Here is a 14,336-nt window from a genome sequence, read left to right on the forward strand (position 1 = left end):
CATCATATGTAACAATTGTTGCAATGTTTACAAGGTTAAATGAAAGATAGACCACACAATGAAACTCACTTACCTTACATTAGGAGAATTTGTTCATAATTGTATGGATGACATCAACATTGCAAGACATAACTCATACTAGTAATTTCCCTTTAAACAAGACATTTTTATCTTGGAAAGTTTGAATTTAATTAATTTGGTAATCGGTGCAAAAATGGAGGTCATGCAAGCTAAATTAACTTTTCACTGTGCGTTGAATATTATACTAAATTAGCACACACATCCACACACATCTAATATATCAACTTAGAAAGATGATTCACTGATAATACTCATTAGAACTATCATAGTTTAAATGAAATCACAATTGGGCATTTAAAATCTTATACTATTGAGCGCATGAAACATGCATTGATTCTCCTAAAGGTCACTTGTTGCTACTATGCATAATAACTCAAAAGTTGCATTCTAATCCTAGATGTCTGCCAGTCAATGTTCTTGCAGAAAGAAACACATTAAGTTAGGGTCGTGCATGTGATTATTGTATTGATGGTTAGAATCTAAGTCAAAAGGTACAAATTCAAATTCGAGTTTGCCATTCATTAAATTTGAATGAAATTCGGCAAGGGTAAAAATTCAGAAAACAAAATTGACATTAAATATAAGTTATATATATTTATGTATTTTTAAATATTAGTAATATATCCACAAAATTGTCAAAATAGTTTAACATTGCTAAATAATTTAACTAAACAAATCAATATCATTTAAAAATAAGAAAGTATTATATTAAATAACAGTATTATTTTAAATATCATAAAATTTAGATGAAGTTTAGAAAGGGTACAAATTCGCTGAAATTTGAATGTCATGGATGAAATTCAACGTATCTTGCAACTTAGGTTAGAATGATTGTCCAACCTAATTACATATACATCTAGAAGTGTTGGTCATGTATTATGTTCATTTATGAATATACCTGTTAAGTTTAAGGTTTTTCATGTGTAGAACAAGTGGAAGTTTATTCCCTGCTTGTCTTCACCTATGGTGTCCAATGAGGCTAAAAGTACTTGGTTGCTATATAGGTATTAAAATGGATTGGATTGAGAAAAACTGCAGTCTTGATAAGGCATATCACCTTTGACACCTCTTTTCTCTACCCTATTGTCCAGCGCCCTTGAAGATCATCTCTTTTTAAGTAGGATTTTTTGAGATTCCAATCTCACCTTACATTCAGAACACTCGTGTTCTAGTGCTCTATGTTTACCGTACAGGTAAAATAAATGAACCCATACAGACAATGAAACAAAATAGCAGAATAATATTTGCATATGCCAGACATTACATACAGAGCATATCATATCACAAGATGCATTACAATGATCCCAGACGGGATATAAATACTACCGTCGAACCTTCCTAAAGGAGTCCGTCAGCCACAAATATCCTATCCAATACAAACTATTTACTGACGACGTCGGCTACAGAATACAGAAACACCGCCGGACATCACCTCGTCGGCTACGGAAACACTGCCGAACACCAACGACAATCATTCCGTCAGCTACAGAAACACTGCTGGAACCATCCAGTCGGCTGACACTCTAGATGCACAAAGAATTCATAGGCTTGGATAGAGGTGCATCATACATCCCTTAGCATCACTAAAACCAAAATATCTTTGACTGAAGCCCTGTGGCTCAAATGCTAAACCAATTTTTTGCCTCATAGGATTTGGTGGAAAGAAGCAATGTGATTGCTATTGGTCAAACTCTGCTTACTTATGTCAGTATTCTGTAAGGTGGTGAACTTCTATTTTGGAGATCTGTGCCTTAGTATTGTATGGGACTTGCGTTAGCCGTTATGTATCAGGATTGTGCACTACATGTCAGCACCCTTATATTTGTGCATTCTTTATGTCTGCATTCATCTTTTGGTCATGTGTCATATAATGTTGATCTTAGGGCCCATTTGGTTGCAAGCATAGGAATGGAGAATAAGAATGCATATTGGGAATACGAATGGCTACTCCAATAACAACTATATTTTGGAATGGGTATAAGCTCATTTTAGAGGCAAAATGAGAATATATATTCCTATTCCCTATTCCAATTGACAAACCAAATAGGAAATAGAAAACGTATTCCAAATTTGCTATTCCTATTCCAGCAACCAAATGGACCCTTAATGTATTCAAGTTCATGTGTGTATTTACTATTTAGTGTTTAAAGTTATATGTTCTAAAGTGTTGAGAGTGCTTGTTTGTACTGGAATGAATCTTTAGTACGCTAATGTCACTGGAAATGAGTGTTCTAAACTCCATGCTATGCATTAGTGTTTTGAAATCTATGATTCACACATATGGTATGGATCAATCAAAGGAATGAATTAAGAAAAAGATAATCACTAGTTTTGTGATGTACCACACTCTTGGATTATGAATGGATACTCTATCGTCTTGACTAATGGATTGGGATGAAAGCTACTTCCTCTAAAGTTGAGTTCAATACCTTTCCCAATCCACAACAAAGACTAGGACATATCATGAAGTTTCCAAGAGAAGACTTGTTCTTGTTTCTTGTTACTCTGATAGAGATTTGTGAGACTCTACATGGATGTGGAATATTCGGCTCATGGCCAAAGATAGTCATGTGTATATAATATAATAATGAGGGGTTGTAGTTTTTGACCCATTGTATTATTTGAGGAATTGAGTTGGATTTGATGATACTTCATTTTGCAATTATTATTCTACTCAGTAATTACATTTACTGCTCATTTTACATGCATGGAATTTTGTTGTCACATGTTTGACGTTGCTATGTCTTAATTCTATACTTCCAAGTAATTTTCACCTCAAATTATCATGGATTTTAAATGCTATCATTTAACATTCACCTTTGAATACAATCCATAAGAACAACAGCAATAAGAAAAGAATTTATATTCATGGAGGCTTCTGATTCATTTAAAATTGATAAGTAGAAGATATTTTCCACAGTGAATCAAATTGTGATATTGCTATTAGAATTTAACTGTGTAGTTTTTGAGTGAAACTCATTGACCCATGTTTCATGAGTAGTGATTCTAAGTGTTCTGTTTATTCTCATAAGAGATGGATTCGTGTGAATCACTACTCATGAAACATGACTCAAAAACTAGGTTAAATCCTGATAGCAATATCACATTGTTTAAAATTACCAACCCAATCATTATGCAATCATTTTGCAATTATTATTCTACTCAGTAATTATGTTTTACTGCTCATTGTGATATTTCATTTTACTTGCATGGTTGTGCATATTGATGTAATATATTTTATTAATGTGAAGAAAAATTTATTGCCGCATTTTTGAGCTTGTTATGTTTTAGTTTAATATTTTTCAAATAATTTGCACCTAAAATTGTCAAGGATTTTAAATGCTATCATTTAACATCCACCTTTGAACACAATCCATAAGAGCAGCAGCAAGAAGAAAAGAATTTGTATTCATTTAAAATTACGAACCCAATCATTATGCAATCATCAAACTCTATCTCCTTCATAAACAACAATATCAAACAAATGTATCTCACTTCCCTTCCTTTATGGCACAAACTCAGTCGACAGAATTGTGCCATAAAGGAAGGGAAGTGAGGGTTACATTTGTAGAATATTGTTGGTTTTGAAGAAGGTAGTGTTTGATGATAGCATATCACTAAATTTGTGGCATAAAATGTAACGTCCCTATAAAGTGTGTCCCACTTAAAATTTCACCACCTCGTATTCATAAATACTATAGTTACAGAATGCCTACGTTTTTCCAAACAAGTGGTTGTTATTTACAAGAAACATAAAGGAAAATATATGCTAGGGGAAACAAATGCAATGAAAATAGAAGCCACTAGTTCCTGGCGCATGATGAAACTTATCATATTACAACATTTATTTACCTGGTCCGGCTTTCCCATCCATCTTACTTGGCCTCCCATTTTTTCGTATTTTGAGCCTAGAACCCCTAAAAGAAATAATAAAATGGTATAAGCCTTGGATAAAGAAACAGAATACACCAAATGTCCTCTAGAATTTAAACATGATGTTATGGACTGTCTGAGCCCTTAGAGCAAAATAGCTAATTTCAACAATGGCTATATTTGATAAAAGTACAAAATCAGTTTTAAAATATAGAAAATAGCACTTTCAGTTTTAGATTACTTTCTTGGAATCTCATAATATTAATCATAGAAGTTAATGTAAGTACTGAGCAATTTGATTCCATAATTCCCCAGTAACACAGCACTCAACTAATTCACAGTGAGGGAACAGTTCAGAGAAAACAAATGAAGTTTTTTGCCAGCTTTGTCATTGAATTTATGAAGACATGCCCATAAGCCACTACACAAGGTCCATTAAATATCTAACTAAATAGAGTTGATTATTCTCAATTTTATTACAGACCATTTAGAAGAAGCGTCTGAATGGGAATTAGCAAAATCTCATTCCTCAAATATAAGATCCCATTCAAGGAAACTTCCTCTCAAGCATCCATTAGAAGATGTATATTTTTTAGTAGGATTAAATGGAGTATGCCTCTCTAGAATGATATCCAATTTTAAATTTGTTATAAATGATGACTTTACCAACTGGAATACAGGTGTCTTTAATAAGAATGTGTTACTATTTATTGTACCAGGCATAACACGCAAGGCCCTTGCCTCAACAGTAACGAGATCTGGATTGGCAATTATCATAGGAATTTTCTTTTCCACAGCATGCTCCAAGATCTTCTCCAACTCATCCAGTTTCATTGGCTTAACACCACAATTATTTGCAAGTCCAATTGCTTCAGTACCATGGGCCAGAATAAAATCAGCAGCTTCAGGATGCTCCACAATCTGTAAATCCAGGCCCTGTGACAACAACCTGCTAACTTAATAGATTTTACAATGAAACTACAAATGAATATCCCATTTCAAATTTCATCATATTACTCTTATTGGAGTTTAACATGTCTCTTAGACTGAGACTTTATTTTGGTGCTGCAATAAAAATAGAATACAGACGAATAAAATGGCCATACAAATTGACAAGACATAGATATCATGATGTATCCCAGATTAAAAACAAAAAACAGATTCAGTTTTACCATGATTGAACGTCAAAGAAAACTCATAGTTTCATTTAAACTATATATATATATATATATAAGAGGTACAAGTTCCCATCACTTAGCACCAAACCCAAGGTCCATATAGTTTACCACTACTAATATAACTGCCGCAATTGAATCATTCACCAACATGAATAAACAGTAGAGAACTTACAAGAGCACCAAATCAAAATCATATGGCCATGGCCATCTACTGTTTAACACAAAAACATAAATATTTAGCTGCTAGTGTGATTGCCTCATCAAAGCATCAAATCTTGTACATTCATTCAAGACAATTGTACAGATGGCTTACACAAATTTGAGATAAACTCTGTACAGAAACATATATAAAGGGAAATAATTATGTCCCCTTTCAAACAAAAATTGAATCTATAACCATAATTGCAGGGCATGAATTAGCACCCTTTCCAAAGAAACATTGGCTCTCTATCCTTAATCCTGGGATCCGCACCAGTGATGTGAGCTGTTCAAAAGATAATAGAGTAAGTCTTATTTAGTAACTTCTATATAAGATATATACTTCATTTGAGACTCCTTAAAATTAACAAAATACAAACATGGAGTAATAACAAAATTAAGACTTTAGAATGGCAAAGTTTTATGAAAGTTTGTAATGGTTGGCTTTCTACAAGTTGTCATTCTCATGCACATTTAAATAACTGCAAGTGAGACATTCACCTCATTCGAGACTCCCTATGTAAAAATTACAGAAATAAAATTTTAAGATGGAAGAGGAGAATGAAAGGTCATGATGGTTGGCTTTCTGCAGGCATTGTCATTCTTGTGCAGTATAAATTTCAAATTTGAAAAACTACTAAAATGTCTATAGACACCCACTTTGATTTCCTCTTCTGATCAATAAAATTTGTCTACCTGACCTAAGGTTGAGAGACCACCTGTGCTGAATTCAGGTGGCATTAAAGCAATTGGATTGACTTCTAGGCGTTGTGAGGATAAAGCATATTTCAATTAAGAACTTTCTTTAAGATGTTACTGGCATAAACCTTTTCTTTCAAAGAACAAACTTGAGTTGCACATGTATGAATCAACACCATTTGAAATAACCATTGTTCAAATGTTTATAGAATTGTTGCATTGAGAGAAAAATTGAAAATCTTGCTTCATCGAAGTATGCAGGAGAAAGGACATGAAATGCCGCAAAGCCATAAAGTCGTGAGCAAGAGTGGCAGCATGCAAAACATGGTGCAGAATTAAAAAGAAAGGGGCAGCCAGTGAGGGAAGCCCAAAAAATAAAAACAAACAAAAGGAAGTGTTGGTTCCCAAAACTGCAGATTAGAATCCTACGAGTCTTGCCAACTCAATGCTGAGATATCCAACCGGTTATGGCCAACTTGACAGAACTGAATAATATAATCCAAGTTCCCTGCGCTTCTGGCTCTGCAAGGCCAAGGTGGGTGTACCTGATCTTGAATAAATCACTTAAATCCAAGATCCTTATAGCAGATCGATTAGAATACAAATCCAATGAAAGTTTTCCTAACGAACTTTAAGCTTGCAAATTATGAATTAATAACAAAAGTAAATGATTGTAAAAATGTGAGAATGTTCTAAATAAAAATAATTATTATAGATGATTGCAACAAATGAATATATTAATTCTTCAAAGGAAAGCTATGAAATAATTGCCAACATATGAATTATGAATTATGAATAACATAAAGACTACTGCAAAAATTAAATGGGCGATAGAGTCAATATTATAAGTTTAAAACGTACAACTTTATAAAATTCTACGCACATCAATTATAAACAATTTAGTAATCAAGGCGCAACGGATCAAATATACGAATGCAATTTTAAAATAGTCTAGAATGTATTTTAACTCCTGTGGTTTGGAGACAAATTAGACATAGATTTGGAAACAATTAAATATTTTTCAATATCTATGATGTTCGATTTTAAAATGGTATAATTGATCCTGTCCACTTGTCTATCATATAAATTATTTATAAAAAAAAATTTAAAAATTATAAAGGACGAAACTATATAATATTTCAACTCTAAAGCATCATGAAAATAAAATAAATAAATATTTCTTACTGATCATGCGGGAAATAAAATTGCATTGGAGACACTTCTTACGGATGATCTATCCAATACAGTTTGACTCCAGAATCGCATGTGAATATATTTATTAAATAATCTAGAATTCAGAGGCTTAGTTCAAAAATTCATTCCTTTACCAATGAAAGAATATAATATATCAAATGTGCAATGAAAGCTTAAGTATAAATTTATAGGAAATTGTATATCAATATATATTGTCTTTTGTTTTTTACATCTCGTGTTTATAACCAATGAAAGGGTATGTAACCCTTCCAAAACAATGCACTCCTTTGAAACTAATAACTGACTATTCTAATGTTGCTTGGATTTAATAGTAAAAACCGGGGAGTTAGTTATGTAGTTTTATGCTTTGTCAATGATAATGAATTCTTTGAAACTTTTATGCCCGACAACACACATAGCCTTCATATACGCTTGTGACTTGTTTTCAAATCCTCCCGTGAGGCTCTCAATTCACAATTGAGCATGTTGGGAGTCCCATATTCTTCATCTGCGCAAATCCTTTCTCCTCCGCACTTTGATTTTGTAACATTTGCCTTCGAAAATCTCATCCTTTGTTCCCTGAACGCTCATGAGCCTACAACAAAATTAAAAACCGTATCAGACGTTGAAATCGATGGTGGATGGTCAATGACTCAAGGGTCTTTTTAGTTTCCTCTGGGTGAAAATCTAACTATCATGAATCTCTTGATAATCGTTTTTCCCATACTCCACTGGACGTTCACTAAAGACATGGCTCTATATGCGATGCATATTATTCTCTTAAGCTCTTAGTTTTTTGCATATATTAAACTTCAAAATGTTGTTGAGGGTAATTATCTTCTTTTTTTTGTTTTGTAATGATATCGCTACTACTGTATGATATTGCCCAGTCAAATACATCCATACAATCCTTCATCGCGCTCAAAGAATATTCAAATTTATATGCTTATTGAAAAATAAACCTATTCCATTTTTTGTGTTGAAGTGTATTGCTGACATCACATACTTTATCAAGAATACATATTTAATTTGGTTGCATTGGAAATTTTCTTCAAATGATGGATTCAAGAATACAGAGAAATCAGACATATCTTCATCAGCATTATCTTCTGAAATTTCTCCTTGTTGATACACCATATGCTGCTCTATTTCATCTCCACTATCTAATTCTTCGTAATGATCATTTCCATCAAGTGCCTCCTGAATATAATTTGATCCTTCAACTTGTTTACCATGGTGGAATGAGGAAAAATTTGGACCATTTCTTTCAACATGTTTATGATATTCCAAATCTAACGAGGCTGAAATTTCTTCCACGTTGAGAGAATCATTCTCTTCATTTCTACATTTATCGTCATCTATGGGCATATAAGTATCATCATGGGCTGATTCTCCTTCAAAATGTTCAAAAAATTTATCTCCATTTAAATCTAAAACTTAACTTTACTCATGTTATTTCAGTCTTGCATTCATTCTCCTCTGCAACTAGCTCATTGTCCATAAGTTTGAGACATTAAGAAACTGATTATCATATAAGAGACCTAGACCTCGCATTTTGTTGAGAAGATCAGAGGATGGAGGTTTGCATTCCGAAGATATTTCTTGATAGGCATTAAACATCTTGATTAAGAACTGCATTGGAGATTCCTCTTCTTGTTTTTCTAAGTTCAAATATGCATCCAAAGGAGATATATACCTCGGACTTTCATCCAATATTTGGAAGAGAAGCTTCAAATCAGGGTCATATGGCAACATTCCCAACTCACGAAATTTTCTTATCAATTCCTTGCGTTAAGCCATGATGTCTGAAGGTGCCCCCTGAAATATATTCACCATCCCTATAAACAAATGTGCTGATGTCTCACCTTCATATTTCTCTAAATTGAAAAAGGCATCAAATGGGTCTATATGTGCTTCCTCCATGGTGTAACATTGATCTACTTCCTAATCATAGTACATATTCTCCATGTTAGGTAATCAAATCATTTCCTTTTGAGTCTTCTCCTGCAGCAAAGCTACCAACTGAAATTCTTTTAAATAGAGTCGCCACCTCTTTCGAGGAATATATTGATTTGTTGATCTTTCGGGTTCTTTCTTCCAACAAACTATGCTTCCAAACAAATTGTTACAACTATTTTCTGATTCTGATCTACGAAATCTATAATTCTAGGTAATTGCACATCACTTGTTGTGAGCAACTCTCCCTAGTAGACTTGCCAATCTGTTGGATCCCAAAATCGCAGATTGGAAATCCAAGAGCCTGTCACTTCTCTGATAGGATTCCACAATCAATTTTAGCCAACGAACGAAAATTACCTTGATTCCCCTGCAGTTCAGGTTCCATTACACCTAGGCAGGTAGACCTTCTCCTCGAACCTGATTACTTGGTTCAGAGCTTTTCTAAAGCGAATTTAAGCTTTGGAGTTCTCCGGCTAGCAAGGTCCTTGAACTCAATTAAAATGAAACTAAATGTTGAGTGTTTAAAATGAATTGTATAGGGTTCTAACAATGGGTCTAATTCTTGTAAGGAAGTTATAGATTTTCTGACTTCAATAATAAAAAGACTCAATGCCTCTCCTCATTCAAGCGATAGATTTAACTTCAGTGAATATTTTCACATACAACTTTATAAATTCTATGCACTTATACTGTCAATAACTGAATAATCAAGATGCAATAGATCAAATATGTATGCAATCTTAAATTAGTCCAAATTGAATTTTAACTCCTCTAGTAGGGAGACAAACTGGACACAGATATAGAATCAATTTGATAATTCACAATATTTGTGATGATCACATTCAAGATGCTAAATGACCATGTCCACTTTTCTGATATTTAAATTGTATACAGAATTTGAAAAATGATTATAAAGGACAAATCATCTGTAGTTTAATTCTACATGCCTTTAATAATAAACAAAGGATATTTTGTTTTATTATTAAAATAAAATAAATGAATTTATATTACAAGTCATATTTAAGCCCTTATTCCTCCTTACAAAAATATATCTTTGTATAAATGCTTTCAATGTTGGAATATGTCTTGCTTACAAATAATTCATTTATCTTTTATATCCTCCTCATAAAAGAGCATGACTTTTCAAGTAAAGGTTATGACTTTTCAGATTTTAGGTTGTATCTTCTCTAACTATAACTAACGAGGTTATGCCGATCTCTGTCTTAAGATTTACTTAACAAATCTTTGTCCATTGTTGATTTAATCATTTTAAAAAGAAAATGATAATATTGGTAGTCTAAGATTTCAGAGGTATCGATATGAATGGCATGGTCTTGCTTATTGTTCGATCTCCAACTCTCGACATCATTGGTATGGTTTTATTAATAATAGATTTGGTTGTTTGTTCAAACATAGTCCAACTCGTCAATGGGTCAAGTGCTTCGTACGCAAGTTGGAAGCCTTCTCACATATATTACCTTAAGCCCTTCTACATTTAACGTCAACATGATACACTTGGCTCATATATATTGGGATATTTATCAATGCTGGTTATCATTCTTTACTCCTGTTTACTGCAGGCTATTTCCATTTATTTCAATGATCTCTCTGACTCCGTATAAAGTCTGCGAATGTTGTTCTTGCATATACTTTTACCAGCATCGCGCCCTGCATCTTTCTTGTGTAGAAACCATTATTTGACACAGGTTTTTGTAAAAATCATTAGATGATCACCATATGTTCTCCTTATTGCTTAACGTTATCTTGCACAAGTATCACAAGATTGCACTTTCATTTGTCTGTTAATATCACTGGAGATAGGATTTCACATTTTGCAAATGAGTGGAGTCTCATTGCCATGTAACTCTAAACATAGATTGTGATTCACTGTCTTCAATGTTTGAAACTATCAAAGATGTTCCTTCTGCATTCACTGCAAAAAACGCTCCATTGTGAATGGTGAAACATGGATAGCTTTCCTTCTGCAGTCACTGCAAAAAATGCTCCATTGTGAATGGTGAAACATAGATAGCTTCAAAAGGTCAATGATTGGACATGATAAGCTGGTACAAAGAACCGATTCCTTTCCTGAAGCATTTCCTACTGGCTAAACCATTGTCTGATTCTAAAGGAGCTATATGTTCACCATTTAGTTTAATGAATCGCTACTAAGGAATGGAGATTGTCTTCATACTCGACGACTCCTTTATTTTGGGTGCTTCAAATGAAGTTTTGCTGGGTGTAGAGTTTGTGTGTAGGTTGGGAGAAGCTCACAAAAACGTCTGGAATTGTATTTCTGGAGTTAAATTGGTTCCTTAATTAGCCATGGCAGTATAGAAAGACAGTCTGGAAGCTTTGCTTTGCAGACTTGATGATTTGTATCAGAAACAAACAAGCACCTCTTATCCCCTTCAGAATAACCAAAGTGTATGTAGCAAAATAGATTCCTTAATACTGTTCATGATTTCCAGCAGATGGTAGTATATTTTCATTTAGGTATATATAATGAGATGTCCAAAAATGACCTTCTCATGCATCCTCTTGTTTTCAAGATTATCAATTCTAACTTTACGAACATGGTCTTGATCTGAATACAGAGGATTGAGTAAGGATTTATCAAATAAGCATGTGATCTTCAACCTTATTGTTCTTCATTCAATATGATTATTTTCTAGTTGTGTGTGCTCCAAGAATGAGATGGGACTATCAGTTATATGTCTGTCCATTATGTTTTTATATATACCCATCATTTATATTTCTCACTTTGGCATGGTATTTGGGACTCTAAATTTTGAGAGTTCCATCATGACATTCTGTCAAACACTTTGCATGAAACCTCTATCTCGTTGTCCTTTATTTTCAGTTTGTATTTGCTTGCTTGAAATGGTTTTAAGCGATGTTCAAATGCTTGCAAATTAACACTAGAATGACTAAGTGAAAAACTAGGTGCAAAGGCAAATTCTTTTGGTCTTTTCAAATGCATATATAAGAAATTCACATGTAAAATTGTGCACCTATAGGCAACTGTCATTTTCACAAACACTTAGCATGAAGACTATATGCTTATCATTTTGAGCATTACAACATGAGGCATGAAACTTATAATTCCATTAAATGAATGCAATAATCACAATGCCACTATCAACATGCAACATATAGTTATTTTTAGAAATAGATATATAAAAAGCCTGGATGATGCAAATGGCATTGGCTGCCTTAGATATGATGAATGAGCCTCTCTATGTCAAACACCATCTTCACAAATAATGATCGCAGCTTCCTTGGCAAAGAACGCGGCCCACTGTAAATCCCTCAAAGCAGCCTTTTAACTCCAGACACAGCCTGTTAAGTGATTGTGGCCCTTCCTAGACTCCAACGCAGCCTTCATAGACGTCCAAATCTGTTGTAGAATATGCTAAAGTTGCTTTAGTATATGGCAGTGATTCAAAATGCAAACCCTAATGTTCAGCACTTACAATTTCAGATTTCTTCCTTGATCAATTCTGGTCAGAAAAATCCTTTGATTCTCAGCAGCAGAATAGGCACAATTCATTGGCATGATTAACCAATTCAAAGTGCAAAGTCTGAAAGAATTTACAGTTCTCTCAACAATGAACATCAAACTCTTTTGAACCCTTGAAGAACTCCAAACTCACAAATGAATAAGCAAATGGGATGAATAAAACAAATATAGAAGCTTGCTTGTATAATAATTAAGGCCAAATTCTTCTTCAACATACCAACAGCTAATAGCTTCTTCCATACACTTTTCACTTAAATGCAAACTTTGTTTTTTGGTTGGATATTTGAAAACACTCCATGTACTTTTTAATTATTACCTTGGCATATGCTTCCATGAATTAATTAAATAAATAGCCCCTTACAATGATGACTCAACCCTCAAGTGAAATTATAAAGTTAAACTATAACTTTATAATCATTTAATGATTTAATAATAAAGTCACTAAAATAATAATAACTCCCAAAATACTTATCATTTTAACATACCGTCTGAAAAAATGAATCACAACTATTACTTCCCTACATGACCAAATGCACTTTTCGAAAATAGAAAAGGTCCCTCTCAATCATCACCAACCTTGCTGTAAATAGTAAGTACATGAAACTAAGCTCAAACGAAGTCCAATCTGAGCCAAACGAAGACCAAACTGGAATGCACTGAAGACTCTCTATCCACAATAATTAGCACAAGGATCACAATAATAGGCTATGCTAGCAAAAATGGGGACATTACATTATTTTTCCCTCAAGTGATAAAATTGTGGAAATGCCACATGTCATGAAGGTTTTCATTGTTTCAAAGGCTTTAAGAAACTTGAATACAATGAGAGGGTGATGAGGAATTGAATCTGACTCTTAATTGTGTTGACTTAGATGGTATTGTTCTTGTTAATTAGATGGTATTGTAGGTAAACCGTAAAACAAAGCCAAAGAAAATCTCTAGATTAGGCACCTTGTATAGTATGTGGCCATGGAAGTGGCATTGTAATTCATTGTGGTTGAAGTGACATTAAACCAAATGTTAGATTTTGATGATTTTGATGAAGATCAATATCAAGATTATTAAATAATTGATATTGATTGTGATTTTCATTGTGTATTGACATTTGACAAATCATTGAATTGTGAACTAATGAGTATTTTCATTTTTACAAACTATGAGTTATTTAAAAAAACATTATCATTGTCATATTGGCAATTATGAGCATAATTGTTATATATTATGAGATTTTAAAACTTCTAATGTGTGTATACATAAGATGATACGACTATGATGGAAGCCAACCTATATGCATTAGAACATGACCAAAAGTTTAAATCAAACCAATAAAGAGTGAAATGGGATCCTTCAAATAGGTTAGATTATAGTTCAAAAACACAAATTGGCATAAAATCAGCAGGCCAAAATTTTGAACTGGACTTGAGACTTAGGAAACACACAAGATTTTAAAATTACATAAATTCATAAAATAGACTTAAATAGCATATTAAATATTGAACTTAGAAACATAGGCACTTATTCCATCCGCCTTAGAATAAAAAGGACTACAATGCACATTGCATGCCATGTACTCGAATTCTAGGAACCTTGGAGATATAAGGAAGATGCTTTTAATAAAACTAAGGGATTGT

General features: G+C 33.2%; 1 protein-coding gene and 1 long non-coding RNA gene across 2 annotated transcripts in view; both read right to left on the reverse strand.

Moving 5' to 3' along the window:
• Window positions 1–3,737: 3,737 nt before the first annotated feature.
• The window catches only part of LOC149567535 (uncharacterized), a 47,078-nt gene continuing 36,479 nt past the window's right edge, over window positions 3,738–14,336 (reverse strand). The window contains exons 6-7 of the mRNA XM_089816649.1: window positions 4,671–4,890; window positions 3,738–3,998 (exon numbers count right to left, since the gene is read on the reverse strand). Of these exons, the coding sequence (XP_089672775.1) occupies window positions 3,823–3,998; window positions 4,671–4,890 (396 nt within the window). The 3' untranslated portion in view covers window positions 3,738–3,822. The remainder of the gene's footprint in view (window positions 3,999–4,670; window positions 4,891–14,336) is intronic.
• On the reverse strand, window positions 12,271–12,827 carry LOC149567536 (uncharacterized). Its single transcript, XR_016361634.1, has 2 exons — window positions 12,659–12,827; window positions 12,271–12,582 (listed from the first exon to the last, which is right to left on the reverse strand). It is a non-coding gene; the product is annotated as an uncharacterized LOC149567536 (long non-coding RNA).

The sequence above is a fragment of the Cupressus sempervirens genome, chromosome 3 (assembly GCF_028749045.1).
Source record: "Cupressus sempervirens isolate cs-2001-9-10 chromosome 3, ASM2874904v1, whole genome shotgun sequence".
Taxonomy (NCBI): domain Eukaryota; kingdom Viridiplantae; phylum Streptophyta; class Pinopsida; order Cupressales; family Cupressaceae; genus Cupressus; species Cupressus sempervirens.